The following is a 26,695-nucleotide window of genomic DNA, read 5'->3' on the forward strand; positions in this document are numbered from 1 at the left end:
AAACCTAAATGCCTTTTGGTGTATCTTTTCTTTTATTATTATTATTATTATATGTTATTTTTTATTAATATTTCTTTTCCAACTGCTCACCCTTTCGTTGCTCCACCCATCTACTCGCTGAAGACACATCACAAAATAAAAAAAATTTACCCCCCCCCCCTTCTCCTTATGGACGTCATAGTAATTAATGGAAGAAGTTTTACGCTGCCATCTCTGGATCGTGAAAATTAATTCATATGATCGATGGATATTAGACGGCATCGCAACTCGCTTGTGTCAACCATTAATGAAGAAGGCATATGACATTATGGTCGATGTTATAATGTTATGGCTAGTAGTCGTAGATATACAATTACGAGCCTTAGAGGAGCATTCAATTTCACTGTGACGTATTAAAATTTGATGAATGTTTTTAGTCGCATCATGCTATATCCTCCGGTTCAACTGCTTCCTAACGGAATATCAGCATTACGGTTTTCAGTTATTTAGTATGGAGTTTTCATGAAAATTGTGACATCTGCTATCATTGCTGTCATCGAGAATCAAATCATGGAATTGATCGTTGTCATTTTATGTAGAACAAATTGTATGGATGCCGTGTCACATCAACACTGTCGAAAGTTTAAAAAGTATTTTATAGCTCCTTATATACAGAGTGCAATACGACTTTTTTTGGTATAAAAACCAAAACTGAAGTTGTTTTCACATCAGTGGGGTATCACTGGAATTTTACATGAGATCCTTTTTCTAAAAATACCAAAAAATCTTATATATTCCTTATACATACAGCAGGGGTTAAGAAATTGTAGGGGAGCCAGGTCACCTACTTCTTTCAACATTATATTCTAATTTAAAGATAGATGGCGTCAATAACAGTGGGTGCTATTTTCTGAGTATCCAGAAGAAATATAATAACCTGTAGTTACTTTCCAAGGCTCCCTTTTTCGGTGCTGAACCTACGCATAATTCAGTAACATGTTTTGACGCGCGAAAGAAACATGTTACTGAATTACTGAGATAAACTGAACTATAATAGATACAGTTTTACATGTTGGCACCCATATGTCACTTATTTTACGGCACAGACTTTTATTTTCAATTAGTGCTTTCGAAAACATTTATTTCATCAAATTAATTTGATTAATAGTAACTTAATGGCATTAAATTTGTATCAAATCCATTTGGAGAATTAACTTAATGACTTGAAATTCTATAGTGAAATTCTAATGCGCAGTTTCGCGACCCCTTTAGGAACCGCCACGGGTATTCACGTCAAAGAAGGTATTCAATGAAACCTGCCGAAGATAATAGCAGGTTTTTCAGATCTATACCCAGTATAATAACTGTCAAGTATAATCGTCTTTAAACTTTATATTATTAAATTCTTAATATATATCAAGTATTGAGGAAAAACCACCAACAGCAACGTAAAGTACTATAGACAGGGCAAATTTATCTTTCACAAAAACGAAATGGTATTTTAAAATAGAAATAATAATTTTTCTATATAAATTATATATTATCGAACTTGTAACGAACTACAAATGGTTATCATAAAAGTCTAACGTTTGGCTATAACAGCCGTTCCGAACAATGTCCTCAAGGGATATGAGAGTAGAGCTTGGGTAATATAAAACGAGAGTTGATAATGCCTTATCTTCATGAACTACTCAAGAATTTTGTTTTTCCCCCCTCTTCTGTCATCATTTTTAAGGGGCTTCTAGTTTTTTTGTCGCTTAAAAGTCTCTCGGGTGAAATTACTACCCATCTGATGTATGATAGCGTGGGCTGAAATCGGGCTACGTGGTGTGGTATTCGTAGATAACGGTTTCAGGTTGTTGCTCTTCGTTCTAAATTTACAGGAACAAGATAAAATAAAATTTACCATTAAACACAAAACCACCTATCGTTAGTTATTTTCTGATGGGTGTTGCGAGAGGATTTCCTCTCAACCTTATAAGATAACAATTATAGCCTAGGAATTTTTTTCCAAAAATTTCGAGCTAAAATTAGTGCGTGGTCATAATGTTTCCAGTTAGCACCGTAATACCGTGAAAGCCGTACACGTATGATCACGTGACTAAGGCTATGGGTAAGAGCAAAAATGTAGACGTTGTTTACCTTGATTTCCAGAAGGCATTCGATCGGGTCCAACATGGCAAACTCTTGAAGCGTTTACACGAGATTGGAATTGGGGGCAACTTGCTGAATTGGATAGAATCGTGGTTAAGAGATAGGTCGCAACGAGTTACGGTGAACGGGGAATTCTCTGGTTGGACAGACGTCACAAGTGGAGTTCCTCAAGGAAGTGTCCTTGGCCCCATACTTTTTTCACTTTTTATCGATAAACTCTAATCAGGGTATCGATGGGATTACTAGCAAATTCGCAGATGATGTGAAGCTAATGGGGGTAATCGGGAATGAAAGCGATAGGGAGTTGCTCCAGACCAACTTAAATAGGATTGCAGCATGGGCAAATGAATGGAGCATGACGTTTAGCGTTGATAAGTGCATGGTCGCTCATTTTGGTTCGAACAACCCACTGTTCTCTTACGAGTTGAATGGTGTCACTATCCCGGATGCAGCTAAGGTCACCGATTTGGGAATTCTCATTGACGAGCGGCTTAGGTTTTCTGAACATTTTTCAGCGGTGGTCAAAAAAGCGAATAGAATGCTTGGTCTCATTTTCAAAAAGGTCTCTTCGCGTTCTCCTAAAGTCATTCTTCTATTTTTTCGAGGTTTAGTTCGTCGTGGACTGGAGTATGCTGTAAGGTTTCGGAGACCATACCTACAGAGGGACATAGAATTGGTTGAAGGGGTGCAGAGAAGAGCTACGCGTGTCCTTATTGGCACACGGGGCTTGAGTTATGAAGAGAGACTTCATTTTTTGAATATGTTTACATTGGATGAACGCAGGTGTCGAGGAGATATGATCGAAGTGTTCAAAATTTTCAATGGGATGGATAGGATGGACCATGAACTTTTAGTACACCGCCAATCGACTGCTTTTACAAGGGGACACCAGTTTCGATTGGTGAGGGACAATGCAAGGTTGTGGTGTCGCAGGGAATTTTTCTCTAATAGGGTTGTTAATAAATGGAATAGCTTACCCCCGGAGGTAGTAAATTGTAACACAATTGACACGTTTAAAAAGACATACGATAAACATGTTGGGGTAAATCGAGAAGCTATCCATTCTTAGAATAAGACAACCATAAGTATTCTTTATGGGCATTGTATAATATAATTATCACGTGTATATATTGTTTATAAGTTGTGTTAATTGCATTTTTAATTGGGTTGCTGTTTTTTTTTTTAAATATATGACATCCATATTTTTATGGGCATCTTTTTATCAGCCACCTCGTTGGGCATTTTGCCTGTTGTGGCGTTGTATTTGTATTTGTATTTACCCCACGTAAGGGGGGGGGGCGATGTGATTTTTAAAGAGGGCAATTTAGCTTTTAATGGGAGCAATCGGGATTTGTAAAAATTCACATTTGGTGAAAAAATAATTTATCGGAATCTATGAAAATACATACTTGATAAGAAAATAATTTAAGAATTAATGAGAAAATTCACACACACACAAACAATGAAAAAAATCTCAGAATAAATTAAATTGTTCAATAATATAGGGCTCTCTGTGTGACTCAGCACTGGGCCCTGTTGGGTTTACCCGCTAGGACGCCACTGTCTGAATCGAGACACCACAACATGGCTTTATGGCCATTGGACTTCATGGAATTTTTCTTTTGGCCCGCCGCACTGTCTCAACGGTTGAAAATCCGTACTTTTGACCGGGTTAACAGTCTTTTGGGCTCCCTTCGAGTGGATAGGAGTTCTCTTTTTGAATAATAAGAACTGTATGTCACAGTAAGGTACGCCGGACTTACTTTTAACCTTCAAAAGGCGTTTTAAAATTCGCAGAAATTGATAGAAACATGGCGTTTAAAGGATTTTTTTTTTTATAATTTTGTTCCAATTTCGATCATTTTGAGAGAGGCTGCATAGGCTCCACGCGTCACTTGAAGGAGGAAGGGGGCGTCAGGATTTTACAATGTGCTTAGGTGGGGCATGACTAAAAAAAGATTGGGAACCACTGAGTTAGAAGGAGATGATCGATCTTAGTCGTTGTTAATATGGGTTTGTGTATGCGCTTTCACGAAGGAATACTTGGACGGAAGTAACGCGATACCATAAAATACTGTTTGCGTGAGTTTTTGGAAATTTTCACGCCCTCCCCATGGTTTTCTTGATAGTATTTCGTGTTGAATGAAGTATGAATTTTCGGGGTTGTTCAATTGGAAAGTCTTCCCTGGTTCTGGTGTGTTGAATGTAGTTTTTCTTTTCTTTGACCCCAGTTTTTTTATTCAAGTGATGAAGCTTATGATGGTACATATTTTTTTCTCTCGTTATGATTTGCTTGCCGTGATGATTTCAAGCTGGCCGAACCGAACTAAAACGGATGTTTTAAAGCGGGGAATATTGTTTTTTAGTTTTCGTGTTCGGTGTCTCATTTTCACGAGTATCATCCCATATGCGTGTGTGCCTCGTTCTTCTCATTTTTCTATTTTGGCACGAGTGTGTTGTGTTGTCCTGTTTGAAAACTCCTAGAGGGAGGAAACAACAGATGTTCCATAAGAGGAAGTCTCCCATCTAGCTAAAGCTAAATTACAGTATTTAAAGTTTCGTTCCGCGGAGTTCCGTACCATTTAGGTTGATACCAGATAGCCTCATTGGGAAGTGGCTAAAAAGCTTACCCGGCTCTCTTTCTCTCTCTCTACTATACTCTGAGAGCTATTTCTCTTGTTATGTCACGTTGCCGCGCTTACAGCGTATTAAGGATGGTCTGATTTAAGAAAAAGTATATTGTTTCTTTCTTGAATTTTTTTTTTTTTTGTCTGCCTGCTAAGTTTATGGCTTGGCAGGAGCAAACAAACAAAAAAAACTAGAGTTTGTGTCCGTGGTAGGGAAGAAGGGTGACCAAAAAACACGATATTGCTGTTTTTCTTCTTCTTCACGGCCAAGAGAGTCAGCATGATTTACGGCTGTGTTCTGGGTAGTCGCCTATAACTCAATTGCCGGCCGCAATGAAGTCATTAAAACGAAACTGGTTTGTAGAAGCCAAGAGTTCTGTTGGTATGGATGGTGGAGGGCTCGAGGGATAATTGGTTCCCCCCTTGATGCAGTACGCCCCTTCGCTTTTTAAGTCTTTCTTCTCCTCACCACTGCTCCAATGCCTCCTCATCAAATCTCGAAATTACAGCGGCCGCACATGATGCTCGGTTTTTTGTTTCTTTTTTTTTTTTGGCTCCATAGCTGGTCTCTAGTATAGGCTAGTGCTTATCATGTTGGCGAACTAATAACGTAGTTTTCTAAACAATTGTGAGAATCGTTCCATTTTTAATGTTTCTAAAATTAAAGTTACAAACGTATACGAGAGGCAAAAAAGCGATCAAATATTCTCATAAAAGGAAATTACAATTTAGTTATTGTAGTTTTTTTCTGCGTAAAATTTCTAAAATTTAACAGGTTTTCGGCAGGACCAAAATAATTACAGTGAAAGTCCAATATAACCAGGAATGCAACTATGGCGGAGGGAGTGGGCGGTTTTAATGCCCCGGATACTGGACCAGAGGGGCCGCCGAATTCACCCTATAACTGCTCCTTCTACATTATTACATGGGGGCGCTAAAATGCGTGCTTGTCCCGACTGACAAAGTATCTAGTTGCAGCCCTGGATACAACAAGTACAGCTCTATAAGAATCTCGCTAGCGAGTGATTGTCAAATAGCAGCTAATGTTAGAAATACAAACATTTTTCATTTATAGAGAGTTGAAGATGAGGAATATAGTGAAACCTCGCCATAACGATACTTTATATAACGATAAATCCCTCTACAACGATATTTTTTCCAAACGTTATTTGGAATCACCTATAGTTTAATGTAAAATTCCTCGATATAACGATATCCTTTACTACGAAAAATGTTCTCTAGAACAATATTTTTTTTATTTCGCTCAAAATCACACACTTTCAATATTTTTTTTAATTCCTCACCAGTTTTTATTCTTTCTAGGATGTCTAATAATATCGGTATTTCGCACTATTTACTCTTCAAAAGTGTTGATAAAGTTGCCCTGAAGATACTTTTTGTACACAAAAGTGTTGGGTGGTAAAGTACTTTACAGGAGCAAAACAAGTGACTGAATTTTATCAATAAACTAATGAATTAGAACTTTTTGCTGCGAATAAATACTTACAAATGTATTTTATTATGGTACTAACAACGCCAATTCAGAAGAGATGCCAACAACATCGTAAATATAGTGGCGCCTGATGATAATACGTCCTTAATCTGAGGCGGATTTAACGGTGAGCGCACCAAGAGTGCGCCCTGGGCCCCTCCTTCTGCAGGGCCACGCAAATCCCCAACTTCACACTTTTTTCTAATTTAAGGTGCCCAATATTTTCTTTTTCGTCTGAGGCCCCAACCGACCTTAATCCGCCTCTACCCTTAATATAACGATAACCCCTCTACAACAATTTTTTTTTTTTGATCCGCAAAGTATTTTTATATCGAGGTTTCACTGTAATTCACTATAACGTCAAAAAAATTCTCCAAAAATTCAATTTTTACTTTCTCTCTCTTCAAGAATTAAACCTAATGACGATTAGCAGGGCACATGCTCTTAGTAAAAATTTACTCTGCGGCACTTTTAACAAAAGATGGACACAGAAAAGTCAAATTCCTCCTTCCTATTTGGGATATGTGATGATTTTGTTCAACTTTCGTCAGTGACTAAGAGACCACGGGACCAGAACTTACATTACAGTTTAAATTCGTTTCCTGGCAGAAAAATTTTAACAAGCCCATACAGTCATGAAAGTGAGGAGTGATACAGTCGATCTCGCTTACAGCGTTCCCACTTATAACGTTTTCCAGCTTAGTACGACCCATTTTCGAGGTCTCAACTCTAACAAATTCTCGTCAAGATTTCTCGTTTAAAACGTTTCCCCACTTACAACGTTTTTTCATGACGGTTTTTTGGAAAATGTTATAAGCAGGATCGACTGTATAATAATAATTGAAAATTTTAATTGTTCGACTAAATCGCTTTGATAATACGAAATTATATGCAAAAATGTCTTACGGAATAAACTGTTGTGATACCAAAAATCCATTTCATGACTAGAGTTCGGTTCATTCGTTAACATATTTATATATATATATGTTTTTTTAGCCACTTCGTTGGGCAATCTGCCTTCTCCGGCCCTTATACTTGTATCAGAAAAAAAGATCTTAAAGACATTTTAAAGCAGATGAAAATCAGCAATTTTCTATAATTTTATAACCAGACAGAGCAAAAAATTGTAATTCGCTTTTTTATGACGGGAAGTCCGTTATAACGACGATTTTTCTCTTAATTAGGAACGGTAACTATAATGAACTTTTACTGTATTTTACATAGACAAATTCAAAGATACGTGCTGGCTGCGAGATAGTACATGAGGTCTTCTAGCTTGTGCCCCGTAATAACAAAATATTTGATGTTATTGGATGCTTTCAAATTTTCTCAGACTCACTTCACAAACATTTCTGTTACGTAAAAGAATGTTTGGTATTTAAAATAAAATGTATTCTATCGAGGAGAAATTTTTTTGATTGTCTGGAAAGTGACCGAAAAAATGGAGTAAGTAATTTGTGAGCTGACTTTTTGAAAGTAAAATAAACGTTAAAAGTAAAAGTAAACTTTTTCTTTACTTTGATTTATGTAATTGTATGACTAAAACAAGCCAATTTCTACAATTTTTAGCCCTTTATCAGCTTCAAAGCTCTATATTTCAGCCATTTTATCCACTGATGTCTCAGACATTTCTCGTCCAAAATGGGTTCAGATAAGAGATTTCGGTACATATATGAAATGTAATGCCCAAAAACCATGTAAAAATCGATCAAAACAGCTTCTTGAATGGGCAATCAGTTCGCAGAATGCCACAATGAAGGCCATCACTTGGTGTGATTACGTGCTAACAATTTTTTTATAGCATCTATAATGAGAGTGGGGAGTACGTGGAAGATGTTTTTTTCTCGATGATAAATGTACGCATCAATTGCACAAGTGATTTTTCGCTTCCCAGAAAATCGAAGAACTTCTCGAGATAATATATTATATTTTATTTTCAATATAAATAAACGTTCTTTTAACGTAATTGAAATGTTTTCGAAGTAAGTCTGAGATAATGTGAAAGCATCCGATGGCATCAATCATTTTGTTGTTACCGAGAATAAGCTTGAAGGACTACAGTATATACCTATCATTTATGTTGCTCATTCAACCATGTTGGAATTGTCAGATTCTTGAAAATGATTTGACTCCATTAAAGAGTAAAATATATAGGTTGCTCAGAAATCTCTTCTCTGATCTTCTCATTCATCCATCAAGGTTTTATTATCGTCGGAATTCGCCGTAAAGAGCTTATGGTTTATAAAATAACACATATATATATTTATCTATGTTATATAATATCATACCATGTTTACCGCATCATCTTTCACAGGGAGTCAAAACAACATATTTTGTCGTAATTGAAATACGATATACTAAGACTATCCTTTTTTTAAGAATTCAATTTAAAAAAATAAAATACTATATTAATTTTTCTAAGCCTAATATCTGTTTCTTTGTGTATACACTTATACAGGATGCGAAATAAAATCCGCGAGTCTACCTTTTTCACTGCTAAAAAAATGTGTCCGACAATAGAAGTGGTAAAGTGGACGTGTCCGATTATTGAAAATAATTGCAGCTTCCCTACTTGGGAAATGAGAAAGTTGACGAATCTACACCTCGATAACGATGCAAGAAAGATAGGGGGAAAAAACGGCAACTACAAAGTTATAAAGCATTATCGAATTGTGAGGTATCAATTCCAAGAAATGAAGAAACGAATAATATATATATATAATGATAATCCTGTAAATATATCTCTTTCAGTGGCAGTTAAATCTATAAATAAAACTTTCTCCGGTAGTGAAAGTAATGAACGCGAAATTCAAGATTATGCAAAATATGATAGAACAATATACATTGTGAATTACGGTTGATTGCTTATTCTGTTCGTTTTTTTTCAAGTATACAGTAGCCGCCACTTATAAAAAATAATGTTTAGTTCATCTATATGATTCTTATGAGCGGTTGATCCGAGAGAAAAAAATCCGATGTGATCTTCCTACATTAAAACAATTTTGTCTTGCCAACTTTATTTTTATAACCAGTGAATTCTTATAAGCGGTGGATACTATAATGATGAATTTAATCCTTTGATAGCAATTTTTGGCGACTTGATTTGGCTTATTCTTAAGAGGGGTTTCGCGCGCGAAGCTTTACTTTAGAGAAAAACTTTTTTTTTCCTTATCTTAAACGTAATCACCTGTGTGAGCTACGTCTTGTCGACATTTACGTGATGTTTGAGGCACACCTGGTGCGGCAATCAGCACTAATTGTTATTATGTTTTTCCCTTCAATTAGACATTATAGATTATACACTACCATGTCTGTATAACAAATTCTCTAGTACGTATAACAATTTAGCTGAGCTTGATGATGAATAGTCTCTTATGAGTAGAACGTGAGTTAGTTGCTTACTTGTAGGAAACGAGCTCACATATTTTTTCCTGAGAGAGCTGTAATTTCTCCATTATCTCCAGCCCCCTTCCCCGCTTTATGTAACGTTGGAATTTTCTTAGTCGTTTTAACATATCATATTCGCCGTTGAATTTTCTACTTTATGTTTCCCAATGCGGCAACATATGATTATACAGCAGTTGGCACATTATGCATATATCAAAAAGTAAATTACGTTTCTTCAATATAAGATTCCACAACAAATTCTAAATCGTGTGCCACGGTCTCATAACGACGTCTTCTTCGCAAGGGCTTACAAAAGGTTGACTTTTGGAGTGGACACACAAGAAATCTCTTCCTGAGAAATTTTTAGTTATTAACTTTCAAAAAAGCATTTTTAGTTGCAGAAATTGATTAATATAGCTTATAAAAAGGTATTTTCTTTCGATATTTTATTTTTTTTACAAAAATACTTGAAAATACAGTATTTTGAATTTTTGATCGCCTTTGGAAGGGGGTGCCAGTCCCCTATGCCCCCTCTTCGTACGTCTCTTGCTAATGCGGGCATTATGATAGTTTCTTGTGGGAGGGATAGATTAAGACTATCCGCGTGTCAAATGAGCATAGTAAAAAGCTAATGTTATTTAGACGATTTTTCATTAGATATGCCCCTACACGATATGTGGGCTTATGACTTTTTTATGTGCTTTCTGTATACATGCAGTGCTGCTGATGTACTGTATTGTGCATATGAGTATTGCTGTTCCCAAACTCTCTGGATCAGTCCTCCATCATTATTGCTGCAGATGCTTCCAACGGTAGTAATGTACCTTCTGCCCATCAACAAATAATAATGAGAGCCTAGTGCAGTGTTTCCCAAAGTGGGCAATATCGCCCCCTGGTGGGCGATGGAATGGTCCAAGGGGGCGATAACACCTACTGATTTAACATAGGATCCTATGGGTTTTCTTGAGTTGGGGGGCGATGAGAGAAAAAAATGTCTGATGAGGGGGGGCGATGGAACATAAAGTTTGGGAGACTATGGCCTAGTGAATTAATCTTCACTTTCAATTTTTAGAGGGGAAGCCATAACCATTAACTGGGGGAAAACCATTTGTGATCCTTTCAGATGCTAAATCGGTTCTTACCGCGATTCAAAAATTCTCTGGCCACTCTTCTACAGCATAGACTTAAGATATAGTATTATTACTCTGTGTTCTACAGGTCTACTACCTCCTGTATTCGCAATTATAGACAGTTTGCACCTCTACTAGCTACATTTCGTTAATCTGGGTGCCTGCTCACATTCAGGTATTATCTATCTATATAAAATAACATTTCCTGACTGACTGATTCATCATTGCCAAGCCGAAATCGCTGAAGCTAAAAATATGATTTTTTTTTTTAAATAACATAAGATCACACATCACGTATTCGCAAGAGATCTTTACGGTATGTCCAGGGAAGCAGATCAATAGTTTCATTTGGTTTCATTCGACATTTGGTCAATAGTTTCATTTTATAATGTCAAGACTCAGTAAGAAGGGGTTTCTCAAAATTCAACATGTAAGGGATCATAATTGGGAGGGGGTTCAAAGATTCTGTGGGGCCGCTGTGGTGGTCGAGTGGTTATAGTGACGGACTCGCGATGCGAGGATCCGGGTTCGAACCCCACAGTGGTGGTCGGCTGAAGTTGGTTTTCTGTGGTTCCCAACTTCAAGGCGCAAATGCGAGCCGATCTCCCCGTTAAAAAGTCTCGCCACAGAGAGCAACAGTCCTACAACGATAAATCATTCAATCATAACACTTCACTCATAGTTTGAAAAACTTGTGGCAGATGGCAGCACTACACATAACAAGCATTACAGAGAAACAACAAAACTTCACGTCAGGTTTCACTACACGTACACGCACATTCCCGCATGTACCGATTCGTTGGGGGGTTCCGCGGGGAGGGTGGGTTGTGGGCGGGGTGCATGTGGGGTGTAGTAGTAGTAGGTAGGGCCTCCAAAAAATGGCTCGGGGATCCATAGTGTTCTTAAGTCAGCCACCTCGTTGGGCAATTTGCCTGTTGTGGCGTTGTATTTGTATTTGTATTTATATATCGCTAAGAGTAAACCGCTTAAGCTATAAATATTAAGTTTGGTCAGTATAATGTTTCATAATATAGTGACTCACTAAGACGGGATTTCTGAAAATTCAACCCCCGAACGGGGGTCATAAGGAGTTTAAATTATATACGGAGGAAATCATCGCCGAACAATTTTCAGATTACCAAATTCAGGCGAGTGAAGCCAGGGCCGTCTTAAGAGCATCATGGGGCCCCCGGGCGAAGTGGCTTTTCGAGGCCCTACCGTGTAAATTCTTGGAAATTTCAACCGGATCTCATTTTTGTGAGGCCCCTCTTTTCCTGAGGGCTCCTGGCCGTGCTCATGCGTTAAGACGGCACTGGTGAAGCCGCGGGTAACAGTCTCTCTCTCTTATCATCCTCTCCTGGATAAGCTTCATGTCTGCCTTATATCCAGAAAATTTACGCTCGATTTTGCGTGTTTTTTGTCAATATACTTACGAATCGTTAAGTCGTTTAAGAATTCGACGCGTCGAATTTCAGAACACGTCGTTTTCAGAATTCCAATTTTCCAATTGTATATCTCATTTCTTTTCCAGATCGAAATTGGAGCGTCTGTTTTATAGCTCTTTCACAAATGCTCGTCTCTACTTCATCAAGCAGGTTGATAACCCGCTCTGCGCACTATCATTCTCCTGAAATATCAATTCCTTTTCTGTTTTATCTGGCCCGTAGTCAGAAATTTCGTTCGGAGAGTGAGGGAGGAGGGGAAAGTAGACCAAAGTAATAGAACAATATAGATTTAGCCATCTTTTCCCCCCTTTCAGCCATTTTTTCACATTTTGGGGGTGACTAGACCCCCAAGTCCTTCCCCTCTTACTATGGCCTTGTGTTTCATTGCACTCGTTTCACAGGATATAGACAATCGACTTTTTTAAGCCGCTTCTCTACCTCTAAAAACGTTGGTCTGATTTCATGGTTTTCAATCTCAAACATTCTACTGCTCGTTTCAGGGGTGCACGCAGTATCGACTTTTGGAGGGGGCACAAATATTTTCTTCCCAAAAAATTTTGAGTTACCAGCCTTCAAAACGCATTTAAATTACCAGAAATTGGTTAAAACAGCATGCAAGAGGTATTTTGGAAATTTCAAATTGGGGGGGGGGGAGTGTTGAAATAGCCTCAGTTATTCTATCGATATACGTATATGCACAATCTGCATTGCGATAATCAAAAAAATCTTCATGACTCAAAAAATAAAAACAATTTTGAACTTAAAACTGTGACGAAATGAACATTTCACGAAAATGAAAGAACAGCCTTTTCCTTACTAAAATATTGAATTTTTTTTTTTACATTTCATGTTGGCGCAGGAGGGGGCTCAGGCTTCCTATGATCCCCCCCCCCTCGCGTACGCCTCTGTCTTGTTTTGAAAATGTATTTCTCTCAGGGAAAGATTCGCTTAACTCGGTGGTTCTGAAACTTTTGTCACTCGCCGCTCCCTTGCCCTAACCATATCCGGCTCCCCAGAATATTTTACTAGATATTATGTGCATTTATAAAAGAACCACTTCGGAATCATAAATAGACACACACATCAATATTCCAGCTCACCGCGCTATCCCTGACAAAGGTTGACGACGTCCGTAGGACCCGCGACGCACACTTTGAGAAACACTGGCTTAACACGTTTCTGCCTTTGAGGCCAATTTTTTTTATACACATATTCGACGTAGGGCTCACGTCTTACAAAAGTGATCTTGCATCGTCCCCTAAATCTGAAGTCCCGAGAATTTTTCTATCCACAACATATCATCTTATCTCCATTCTTCACTTTTATTTTTTCATTCCGCTTTGTAGCAAAATCTCATTGTTTTCTTCTCATCTTTCTTTTGCTGTTTATTTTTTACTTTCTTGGGAAAAAACATAATACAAGGAATGGAGGCGTCGACATGAAAAAACAATGGGGAGGGGGCTGAAAGAGTTGCCAGTCGTCCCGTATATACAGGACAAAGGCCCGTATGTGGGAGGAGAAGGGGTGCGTATGTTCATTAATTATTAGGGTAGAGGCAAAGCCTCCTAGATACTACTCTCTCTAGGAGGCTTTGGTAGAGCTCAGCTATCTCAAAAAATTTATTGGGGGGGGGGTGTTGAAATAGCCTCAACTATTCTATCGATAAACTATATGTAAACTATATTCTATCGATATACGTATATGCACAATCTGCATTGCGATAATCAAAAAAATCTTCATGACTCAAAAAATAAAAACAATTTTGAACTTAAAACTGTGACAAATTAAAAACTGTGTTGATTTAAAAAAAAAAATGAACATTTTACGAAAATAAAAGAACAGCCGAGAAGAATATTTCGTGTGGGCGACGAAACTGCTCGTGTCCCGTACAAACGGGACGTTTGGTCTGGGTATCAAAATTCGTAGAGGGGCACACATATTGAAAACAATCTCAATTGTGGCACCACTTGGATAAAGATTGGACACCCCCTGGTCTACACACGAGAAAATCCTGAAAAAAAATCTGTTAGAAGGATAGGCAGAGCCAGGGCTGTCTTAAGGGCATCATGGGCCCCCAGGCCAAATGATTTTCTTGAGGCCCTACCTGGAAAATTCTCGAAAAATTCAACTACTTCTCATTTTTCTGAGGCCATGCCCGGGTGGGCCCATGCGTTAAGTTAAGATGATGCTGGGCAGAGCATCATCACAATGCACCACTGAATTTATTCTGCTCTTGACATATTTTCTAAATCCACATTGTTAGTACCACTGTTAGTCTTTATTCACAGCAAAAAAAAAAAAAATCTGATTAGTAAATTGAATAACAATTTTCAGTTAAATGTTTCACCCCTGTAAAAGCGTTTACCTCATTATACACCAGTGCATCTTAATGCATGGGCTCACCGGGAAGCCTCAAGGGAAAAGAGGTTCTCACAAAAACAAGATCTGGTTACAATTGTTGAAAGTAATCATGTAAAATTGCCTGGTAGGCCTCAAAAAAATCACTTGGCCCGGGGCCCCTATGATGCTTTGGTCCCCTGATAGTCCTGCTCATTGCACTTTAGTATACTACACTGCACAAAGTGTTCCCTAATTAATGTACAAAATAAATTATGCTTTTCTTTGGGGTAAAATGAATAAATATTCATGCAACTGTATTGTTCAACATATTTAAATTAGTATATATATGTATTTTTTTATTGTAAGCATATAGTACTGAGAGGGTACTTTAAAGTAACAGGGACAGCTTGTGCTTAAGTGACACAAAGGCTCGCATGCCGGCCCTACAAATGACACTGGTGGGAGGCTGACAGGGCTTCAGCCCAGTGGACCTTGGAATTAACCTAATTTTTGAAGGACAAAGCTGCACACAATTGTTCACCAAGAAAAATGTTTGTGATCATACTTCCCACTTTTGAAGAAACTACCCTGTTTCTCAGAGAGAGAGAGGTTTAGAGAGAATTTCCAGAATTATTTTAACACTGTTACTTGTTTCAGACAACTCAATCCACAAAATAGCACTGATTGGTAAGCCATCATTACTTACATTCTGCAAAGATTATGTATAACGAGGCAATTTTTATTAATAAATTCATTTTAAACACGTTCCATGCGCTCCAGAGTTCTTTTTTATCTTTATTTGACCGTTTCGGAAAAATTAATATTTGAAGGCACCCTGCACACACACACAAAATGCACACTTACCCTTTGTGATGAAGTACATTGTTTCTAGTGTTACGGTCCCAGGCCTTGTCTGTTCCCTCAAGTTGTCTCAACAATTTTTTCGTCAGACTAGAGACTATGGTTCAAAAGCGTAATGTTATGGGAATTTTTACTATTGGAAATTTAAAAAAAAAATGGTATCTGACTAAAGCTGAACCTGTTGCCCCTTCCAACCTGCTGTCTTGGGTGCATCACACCCCTTGCACCCTCACTTAAGCCACCCCTTCCAGGTAAATAAATTTTTTATGTATTAATTTAAAAAAAAATCTTTTTTAGGCTTCAATTCGACTAAACGACCTGCTGAAAAAATTATGTGATGATTATTTCATTTCCCATAACTTAATAGATAAAGGGTTAAAACACTTTGAGTCTGAAATAAGCGTGCATGAGCAGGAAATTTAGCATACTATACTGTATTTAGAACTTTTATCAATAATTTATAAGCATTCGCAAGTTATTTTCTATATTATTTAACTTCATGTAAATGTCTTAAAATGTCTATTTTGCTGCTATGAACAAATTAAAGTAAAAAAAATTTACTCCTCACAGGCTTGCCTCTGCAGTTTTCGAGTGCATTCTCAACTGTACATGGTCCTATACCTGTTGATCAACGCACTCATGAAGGCCGTTATATGTTGGATGCCAGATTCCATCATCTTCATGGATCAAAGTAATCACTTATTTATATCCTCACATGCTATGCATTTTATGTGAAAATCACACCAAAAAATATATTATTTTGTTTAAACATCTTACTGTACATAAAAGAAACAAGCATTTCATGGGTAATTCCTATGTGCTGCATGCATGCATAATGTATGCATGGTAATGTCTTTCTTTTCATGAGCATAATTTTTTTTATCTTTGTAGGCCTACCAATTGCATATCGTCACCTTTTAATGAAAACCTTGTACATCAAAAATTCCCGAATTTACAGGAAGAACAAAAAAGTATGGGATTTCCTATTGAATAACACACACACACAAAAGGGGTTAATTTTTTTCTCTCTACTGAGAGCAGATCATTGCCTTTTTTTTTTCAAAAGCTGTAATTGGTGAGATATGATGTTCTTAATCTAAAACTGTCAAAAAGTCATTTTTGGAAAAAACTAATGTATGAGGTTTTCATCATAAGATGACGACAAGGCCGTAACTAGGCTGGCTGGGGCAACTGGGGCCATGCACTGCTGAGAGCCAAATGAGGACCCTACAAAAGTTTACATTTGTTTTGCATAATAATAACCCTTTCAAGAACAGCCCTAAGGAAAAGTCTGCGCCGAGAATACACTACAGCCCTGGATGACAATATGCTATTTGATGTTTTTGGTCTTTTCTTTCTGGTGTTTGAAAGGAAATTCTGAATTTTGCTTTTTTTATTTAGTGTTTGAGAAAATATCTTTGTTGGAAAGATTTTAGGAGCTATACAACTTTTGACCTGAAAGTTTTTTAAAGCATTGGTGCACAAACTCCTTCTCACAGGCCAATTGGCACTGTGCAAAGCAATTTCCAAAAATATATCATCATCATTTCGACATATGCTTTAGGATGTATGAGTAAAGCGTAATATGAAACAGAATTACATCAAGCCTTATTTCTTTTGGTGCAATAATAACTATGCCAAAAAATTAACCTCAGTACTAAATAAACACATTCAAAATTTTTAAGTGTTCTTGATTAAGCTTTTACAATGCTTGTAAAAGTAATCCTCGATTAAATATGGTTAGCAAGCTAAAAAGTTTGTGCACCCATATTTTAAAGAATGAATAGAAACATATGATGTAGTCAGGAGAAAACTTTCCATATTTTCACAAAAGCATGGCATAATTTTTTTTGATGTACAGAATATGTGATTTCAGTTTGAGTTCAAAGTTCTCAAAATTTGAGCAGACAAAACTATGAATTGGGATGTACATTCAATTAAAAAAAAAACTCGTTTGTGCTGTCGTTACATCCCGGATTCAATTTTTATCTTTCCCAAAATAATTTTGCCAGACAGATGACAACAATGATATGACAACTATTTCATTTACTTAAGACCTTTATTTCAGCGTTAATCTTTAGATTTTACAACAAAACATTTTAAGCCTGCGCAACATGCATCAGCAAATTTTCTTTAGAGTTTTAGCATTAATATATCACAGATTGAAAATGTTCTCACCCAATCGGTCCGTAGATTACATCCTTTGGGATGTCACTGTCACAAGAACGAACAAGTCACTTCTTGATTGATCCGTCGATTTCCAGGTGAAAGGAAAGCTCCATAGGAACAGCATCACGCATCCGAAGAGGCTATGGCATGACGAATATCCCATCATAGATGAGAGCCGACATCACAGAGACTTCAACACAAGCTGAGCGATTTCTGACTAGAAGATGAAGAGCTCGATCAATGGATCGAACAGTGTCGATGCACCCTGCTAGATCATCAACTCACAGGCTTCTGGAACAAGCCGGAGTGAAATGTAATGATCAGCGTCCAAGGACCAACGTGTCTGTTTGGTGCACACTACCGGCATATAAGGAAAAACTCCCCATCTCACATTATTACTGGAACCAATCTGTATCAAGATTCTGCGGCGCTAGAATCAACATAATACTTTGACAAATAAATTTGCATATTCACATGAACTTAGAATATTCATAGAACTATGATATTTGTCATCTGGCAGCACAAAAGATCGTAAACATGGCGGTCGATCGGCGGCACGTGATCTCGCCAATCGATCCCGGAATCAATGTAAATCAAGTTAATAAAAATATAAAAATGACTAGAAAAGAGCCATTTCTGCCAGGGCCTAAATGGTAATGTTACAAACAAAACTTGCTCAGGCACATTAATGTTTGTTTCAACTTCTGTTCTGAGTTTGATGCTTATGATTCTGTATTGTAAATTTTCAAAAATTTATCTACAACATTTTAGGTTTTGTAATCTCTGTGTAAGCACACATTTCTATATAGTAGTTCTCTACCAGGGTTGTCTTAATGTGGTCGGCTGAAGTTAGTTTTCGGTGGTTCCCAACCTCGAGGCACAAATGCAAGCTGATCTCCCCATTAAAAAGTCTCACCACAGCGAGCCACAGGCCTACAATGGTACTAACATTCAATCATCACACTTCACTCACAATTCAAAATATAGATGGCAGCACTGAAAAATCAGACACAACACTAGACATGCACTCAGACCGTTAGGTACACACACATACGCTTTGTCTGTTCCAGGCTCTTGCCATGAAGCTGGGCTGGAGGTGAGCCAGCCATAAGTCTGGTGGCATTTATTCATTCATTCAGAGCGTTTTAACATCAACACAGACCTCAGCAAAGTGGTGTGTTGGGGCCCCTGACAAGTTAGAAGTACATACCTACCAATTTACAAACTTAAAACTCTAGAAAATCACAGTACCATTTCTCATTATCACGAGGATCCTATTCTAGACAAGGAATTTGGGCCATGCCTGAATGGACTCATGCATCAAGATGATACTGTCCTCTAAGTCCCAAACAGTATGCTATTTTTTCAACCTCTCCCTCCCATGTATGAATTCATTTGTTCAAGTCAAACAACCATCAACTGTATCTTATAATTATCATAGCTAATTTATTGCTAAGAAAGGATACTTTAAAAAAAAAAAGGAATCTTTAGATTTCAAATTTAAGCTTTATGATTTTAATTTAACAGGACAGTTGTGTTATGAAAATATTATAAGACTCCTTGTTTATACATTAATAAAAAAAAATTTTAATATTTCAACAATACCCCATAATTCTTCAAAGAGTGCCATTGACACATGGGCAGAGATACTGGGCCCCCCTGCATCAAAGGTTAAGTCGACTGATCTAATGCATATATGTATAGATGAATTGACATCATCATCATCTTGCCTCCCAGCAATAATGACCGTGCCCCCCCCCGACTTCCAAGTCTATCTCCGCCTATGCATCGACATGCTTTTCAAATGAAAAAATATATAACAATATACCAAAAACATACACATATATGTAATAACAAAAAACATCACGGTCCTGCTCAAATATTGATTTCACTTGTTATCACATCAAAATACTCATCCACAGTGTGTCTCGAGAGAAGTGAAAAACCATGATAGTTCAAAAACTTTGACAGCTGGCTGATACAAAAATAAATCCAGGAAAGAAAATTCAACTGGCCTTGCAGGGAATTGAACCCACATCCTCTCACTTGTTGGGTGAGCGCCTTAGACCACTAGACTACAAAGCCAATGAATCCGCTTCCTTTAGAGCTCATGTGCACTGAATGGGACCATACATGGACAGCCAGACCTAACTCAGGCCAAAGCTCAGAATTTCTGACTCTGTCACCAGATAGTTTTCCTGAAGTGGGACTTTTGACCAATCAGCATGGTGAATGGGCCTTACATCATGCGAAGTTTCCAGGAACTTGGACCACAGAGTAAAAGCGGACCTTGTCCATGCCCGAGGGGCCATGTGTGTAATGTCCCTAAACTTCTGTTCTCACGAACCAGGAGATACTTCTTCACCAGTCAGGGCCATCTTAAGAGCATCATAGGCCCCCCCCCCCGGGCCAAGTGATTTTTCTGAGGCCCTACCTCGCAAATTCTTGAAAAATTCAACTACTTCTCATTTTTTTAAGGCTCTCTTTTCTTGAGACCCCAGGGCCGTGCCCGGGTAGGCCCATGCGTTAAGAGGGCACTGTCTGAAAGTTGTATAAATGATATTCTACTGCATATCTTGCCTTCCTAATAGTGGACACTCCCTGTTAATGGATAAAAGTTTTGATCCCATTGGTGTCCGTTATCGAGAGGTTCTACTGTACTAATAAGGGTACACAGAAAACCCATTTTGAAAACTACTGAAAGTCTTTCTCATATGTCTAACTGAACAAAAAAAAACTTTTAATGCTTTGCGAGAAGTTTCAAGTGATTGAAACTTGTGTGTGAATTTTCTCTTAAATTTTCATGTATGATATGAATGTTTATGTTGTTTTTCAGTTCTGTAATGCAATGTACAATGTTCTTTCCAATCTAGTCTTCCATCTGGTGGAACTACTCCAAACTTACCAGACCTTGCTTTCTTGGCCCAGCGCAGGGCTGCGATGGCAAATGGTCACTTGGATAGTCCTTCAATGCACCCACCATATCGTATCAGCCCATACATGGAAGAACTTTATGGCTCTCATGGTTTTCCTGGCACACCCTTGGCCGGATTAAATGCAATGGATAACAGAGGTAAATATGAAGTTCTTCAATTACATAAATATGGGTTTAGATGTTCCTAACAGGTTTTTCTAAAAGATTCAATCACCATCTGAGTTTTTGTAATGTGTATGTAACATGCAAAAGCTTCTGTAAATGTTAAAGAAAATGTTTAATTTGTCTTCTTTCTTATACATTGAGATAAAGTTTTGAAAAGTTGGGTATCAAATGCTAAATGGTTGAGAAACTCTGCTACAATGGAAGTTTTTTGGTCTGTTTGACAAGCTGTGCTATAAATTTCTATTATTACAAAGAAACCTTGAAACCTTGCTACAATTATAGACTTAAAAAAAAAGGGTGGGTGATTCCGTGGAACCTAGCACCAGAGGTTTATTCTTCAGGTGCAACCACAGGTTTATTCTTCTATCCCCAAAATCTTCTATTTCCAAAAAATAATGAGGCAGCTTCAGTTGATGAAGGCTTTTGTTGTTCACCAAAACTTTAATTGGAATGTCTTGAAGCTTCCAGGGTTCAATCAAATGACGACCTAAGTGTTCAAACCTATGCAGAGAATACAGTTCACATTCACAAAAAAAGTGAGTAGCTGTTTCTTTGCTACAACGATACTCAATGTAATGATGAACCTCTCTCTGCAACAATATTTTTCAAATCTTGTTCAAAATAGCATTTAATTTAATTTTAAACTTCTTGATACAATGGTATCATTTACTATGATAAATCTCCCTCTATAACAAAATTTTATGAAGATATATGAAATCGCGCTATCACTACTACAAATATTTTTTTATCTCACTTGAAATTGCCTTTAACATATTTTTGAACCAGTTTTTGTTCTTCTGATGGCATCTAATAATATCAGTATTTTGCACCACCAGATATTCAAAGTATTTTTGGAAATATTTTTGAAATTGTCGTATATATATATATTGCTACTATCTGTATAGTACACAAAAGTTTAGTATAGTTAACTTCTCTTTACAGGGGTGAAAATAATCAAAACTGAATTTCATCAATCAACTAATTGATCACATTCTTATGTGGCAAAAACATATTTTTCAGTGCATTTTTTGATGCCACTAGCAACAGTGATTTGAAAGTCAAAAGTTAGGATGTCAGTATAAATTTGGGAGGTGGGGAGGCATAATGATAATTTTGCCTCTCAATATAACGATAATTCCTTTACAAAGATCATTTTTCTTAATCCACAGTGTATTGTTATATCAAGTACTCATTTATGTGAGTGAGTTGCAAAAACCAATAAAAAAAAAAATAATAAAAAAAAAACGCTGCATTGTTATATTGTGTTGAGCATTAGTCTCAATAATGTCTCATTCTCAGAGTTGCCAACTGCTACGGATTGTCTTTAGTTTCTGCAAATGGCCGCAATAAACTACAGAACTACAGAAGATGCTATGGAAGTCAATTTAAAAAAACCAGACTTTTGAGTTTCTTGCTGTGTTTTACGTATTTTTATTATTTTTTAAAAATTGCATCGATCTTTACCATAACAATGAATTGGTATACGTATGTGAGAGAGTTCGAGAGAAGACAAACTCGAAACTGATCTGTTTTGTCTGTGCCAGGAAGGCAATCTGTAAAGCCACGCTTAAACCTGCCACTCTACTTAATGTTCAAACACACGAAAACCTGTTTTCTGTCAAAACCGCCACACGCTGTGCACTAAAAACAGGTTTTTGAGTGGTTCAGCGCAGTGGGTCTGGACCCGGCCTCATTTTCATAGTGCATGGTCGAGCTCGCGGAACTCGTGTTGGAAAGAGTATTTCATCATAGGTGTCGTAGGAGTTCTGATATGAAGAAAGCAGGGATGGGGCCACCAGACGTTCGTATATATGGCCCACAAGGGTTATGCAGGTTGGGATTGCATTGAATATTCATGAATTATTAAGGCACTCAGCAACGTCAGAACGCTGCTTCGGGAGGGGGCCTCATGTGACCTGAGTCTTCCAGGTTCCAGTGCCAATGAGATGCTGTATTTAATGAACTTTCAGTTGAATTTTAAAAAAATAATAATTTTTGAGTGATTATTTTTTATTGTACTATGAATATGTTGTCCTATAGAGGGGACCCTCCTTCCCATGGCAAAGCTGAACATTCATTCCTACTGACAAGCTTTAAGCCAATGTTGGCATGTATGCGTTATATGCTTTTCCCCATTTCTTAAAGTAGGTTATTAGTATAAAAGTAAAAATATAGTATAAATTGTTTTTCGAAGGGGAGAAATAAATATTTAGCTTTTTAGTTTCCTTCAACATTTGCTGAAAACAGATACAAATACAAAGGCCACAACAAGCAAATTGCCCAACGAGATGGCAGAAAAAAGAGAAGCGGCTCACCACAGTGTTGAACATTCTCAGAATGTGCATGTGCATGATTGATACACGTTTTTCTGGTGACTGTTGGTTGGCGTCAACATATTTCCTGGTAATGTTTAATGATAGATATACTTAATTTTACCAGAAACCGACATCCGCAATTGGTATAGTCGTTAGAGCATCAGACACACATAACAAAGGTTGTGGGTTCGATTCCTTCTCATACCCAGCCAAATTTTTTTTCTCTCCTTACCATCTTTGTTTCTTGATGATCTTAAATTTATATTTAATTTTATTAATTTTTTTAATTTTAATATAAAATTAAATTTTTTTAAACCATTGGACACAGGTTAAATGTGATTCATTATAGTATATTTCACAACCAATCTCCAGATGCACTGGGCTAGGGGGTTGTTCCCAAACTGCGAACGTGGCAAGATGAGGGTACGGGATCTGCCCCCATACAATAAGTTGTCATTTATTGATTCACTAGAAAATGCTTTAATTTTTTTCTGATTTAAGCCAAATGCGGTTCAGCTGCATCAAATCATGGGAGGAGACACGGGGGGGGGGGGGGCAGCATCAAAGGTGAAGTCGACAGATCTAATGCATATATGTATAGATGAATCGACATCATCATCATCTTGCCCCCCCAGCAATAATGACCGTGCCCCCCCCAGACTTCCAAGTCTATCTCCGCCTATGCATCAAGTTAGCAATAATAACAGCTCATGGAGCGAGCAGCCAGCAAAGCTGGGCCCTGCTATCATTTATTAATTCATAGGGAGTTGACCCATTCCTTTGTTATTGGTTTTGTTCATAATGAAAATATCCAAATGCCAAAAATGTCATTTTTTAGAGCGTTTATTCATAAACGTTTATTTGAGTGAAATCGCCAATCAACTCTCGCATTTGGTGATAAGTTGCCAATCAAAACATATGTTCAATGTTCAACACTGCAGCGACTCTCATGAAAAAAGATGCCCATAATAAAAATAAGGATGTCAAATGTAAATAAAATACAGCAGCCCAATATAAGAGCATATATCATGAAAAAAGACTAATAATTAATAATAGTGGCCCATAAAAAATATTATGGTTGTCTTATATAAGTATGGATAACTTCTCAATAATCTGGCATTTTCTTGCTGGTTCTTTTGTTCTCTTGACGAACCATTTTTTTGCAGGAAAAACATATGCATATAAACTTACTCAAAGACAAACAAAGAGGAAGAAAAATAGCATACGATGTGTGTGTGTTTGGCCTCAAGGGACTATATACCACCCGTGTATTAATAACTCATGAACCATATCTTATCTATACCATTGAATATTTTAAACACTACGATCATATCCCCCCCCCCAATACCTGCATTCTTCCAATATGAACATATTCAAGAAATAAAGTTTCTCTTCATAGCTCAAGCCTTGTGTGCCAACAAGAGCACTCTTCTCTGCACCCCCTGAACCACATCTATGTCCCTCTGTAGGTATGGTCCCCAAAACCTTATGGCATACTCCAGTCCAGGATGAACTAAGCCCTGGAAAAGTAGAATGACTTTAGGAAAACGCAAAGAGACCTTTTTAAGAATACCCCCGAGCATTCTATTGAGATATAGTATAACAAATTTGTAATTGTAAGAAAGAACTGTATAAAATTTTGTACAACCTTTGAAATTTTTTAATTATCCATAAATTACTTTTTGTTTGTTTCAAAAAGCTGCTTAAAAATTAATTATAAGGCCATGTATGACAGCTCTTTATTGCTTCATCTTAATACCAATGTATGATTTTTTAAATTATTAATAGAATTCTATCCTGACTGAATTCCCATAAATACGTAAAATGAGTTAGCATACATGCATCATATATTTGCAATAAGACATGGTGTTAAATCTTAGTTCATTAATTTTCTACACCTGGGTGACAAAAATGTCCCTTTATGTATAAAAATAAAATATATTAACTGTATTTATGCTAATATATTTTATTCTTATACTTTATATAGGGGTTCCACCATTTCATCCAGAATATTTGCAACAAATGGCAGCTTTGGGGCAGCGTTGTATGAGAGGTGATTGTCATACTGCACGTCAAACTTCAGGAACATTGAGTGGGTGCGATTACCTGTTGCCATCTGATGGTTCGTTGCTTTTTAGTTACACCAAATCTATTTTCGATTTCTAAACAGAAAATCTAATTTAAATATTGAAATATTTAATTAAACATTTTTGTCAAAAGTTATTAAATTTTTCTGAACATTCATGTTACACCAACAAAACACTCATTGTATTGACATTACTTATTTTATATGCATGATTTTAACATAACTCTGCCATCAGAAAAGAAAAACTTTATTTATTATAAATTTATTTTGTCAAAAAAATGGAAAAATATGATTTTGATTCAAATAGTTTCTTAATAATATAATAACTTTTATAAAATCTTCATTCATCAAGGTTCTCATTTAGCAAGCCCTGGTAACCGCCATGGTCGCAAGCGAGCATTATCTAGTTCACCATATTTTTCAGACATGGATATTGGTTCAATGATACGTTTTTCACCAAATTCTTTGGTTTCGTTCATGAATGGGTCCCGGAGTTCCAGTGCAAGTGGTTCTTATGGTCATTTATCAGCAGGTGAGGTTTATTACTCAGAAAATAATATGAAAGTAATTTAAAATGTTATGGGAAACACTCAGGCCCATAGCCAGAAATTTCGTTTTGAGGGGGACTACTTACATTTTGGGAGGGGAGATCAAAGTGACATAACAATAGATTTTGCCATCTTTTCCCCTCTTTTTAAGGATTTTCTTACATTTCAGGGGAAGGGGGGCAGACCCCTCAAGTATTCCCTCTCACTATGGTTTTGAAAACACTTAAACCCTGTAATTGCTCCATTGTGTGTTAGCAATTGGCATATCAGATGGATCTTATCATCTACCGATGGTTTGAAGCATAACACTTTTTGTGAGGGAAGAAGTAATGAAAGTGATTAAATACTTGGTGTCAGAGTGTGTATTGGCTAATGATTCCATGATTACACCACTCAGGAAAAATCAATATATCAAAACTAAAATAGACAAATATAATTCATTTTTTCTAATAAAACAATAAAGACAAATATAATTCACCTATGGAGAGCTGAACTTTTTAAACTAATTGAAAGGTAAAAAAAATGAATTGTCAGTTTCTTTTAATTTGGAAAGTTTTGTGATATATTTTTCCCCTTCTGAAACTCATGCTATATAGCATGGGTGGCCAACCTGTAGCACACTTGCCAACCCATGATATCAGGAGTGGCAGGCAGATTCTTTGCAAAAATTAAACAAATTCTATTCCATTTTTAAATCAAAGAAATTCTCTCCAACTTTTAAACAATTTCTTTCTTATGAATGATGGTCTTGTAGGCTGCCAAACCTATATTTAGTATGGTATATATAGGCACCCTTAAAATAATACTTATGTGATGACTTTCTATTTAATGTGTTTCTGTTCAACTATTCATTTTTGGGCATAGTTGCTCGACGTGCCATGTGTACGAGATTGAGGATCATCCGCATGGGGACATGCATTGTATAATACAATTTCACTACATATCCATGAATTCTTGGGACTAGAGGGTAAGCTCTCTTACAAGGTTTATTTAGAAAGAGGGCCCAAGCACCCTGAGTCTTCAGGTTACAGTATCTATGCCCCATATGAAGTAGGTAAGATG

At 37.0% G+C, this 26,695-nt stretch overlaps 1 protein-coding gene across 2 annotated transcripts in view; it reads left to right on the forward strand.

The window, feature by feature from the left end:
* Nucleotides 1–26,695, forward strand: part of LOC149065798 (uncharacterized) — a 76,458-nt gene that overhangs the window by 30,578 nt on the left and 19,185 nt on the right. Inside the window, exons 3-6 of one of the 2 annotated variants that reach the window (XM_089253781.1) lie at nucleotides 15,986–16,106; nucleotides 20,458–20,657; nucleotides 24,987–25,121; nucleotides 25,438–25,617. In XM_089253781.1, the coding sequence (XP_089109907.1) occupies nucleotides 15,986–16,106; nucleotides 20,458–20,657; nucleotides 24,987–25,121; nucleotides 25,438–25,617 (636 nt within the window). The remainder of the gene's footprint in view (nucleotides 1–15,985; nucleotides 16,107–20,457; nucleotides 20,658–24,986; nucleotides 25,122–25,437; nucleotides 25,618–26,695) is intronic. The other variant, XM_089253782.1, reaches the window with a different exon arrangement.

The sequence above is a fragment of the Pholcus phalangioides genome, unplaced genomic scaffold (assembly GCF_987345545.1).
Source record: "Pholcus phalangioides strain wild (caught in Gottingen) unplaced genomic scaffold, Ppha-v1.0 ptg000039l_1, whole genome shotgun sequence".
In the NCBI taxonomy this organism is placed as follows: Eukaryota; Metazoa; Arthropoda; class Arachnida; order Araneae; family Pholcidae; genus Pholcus; species Pholcus phalangioides.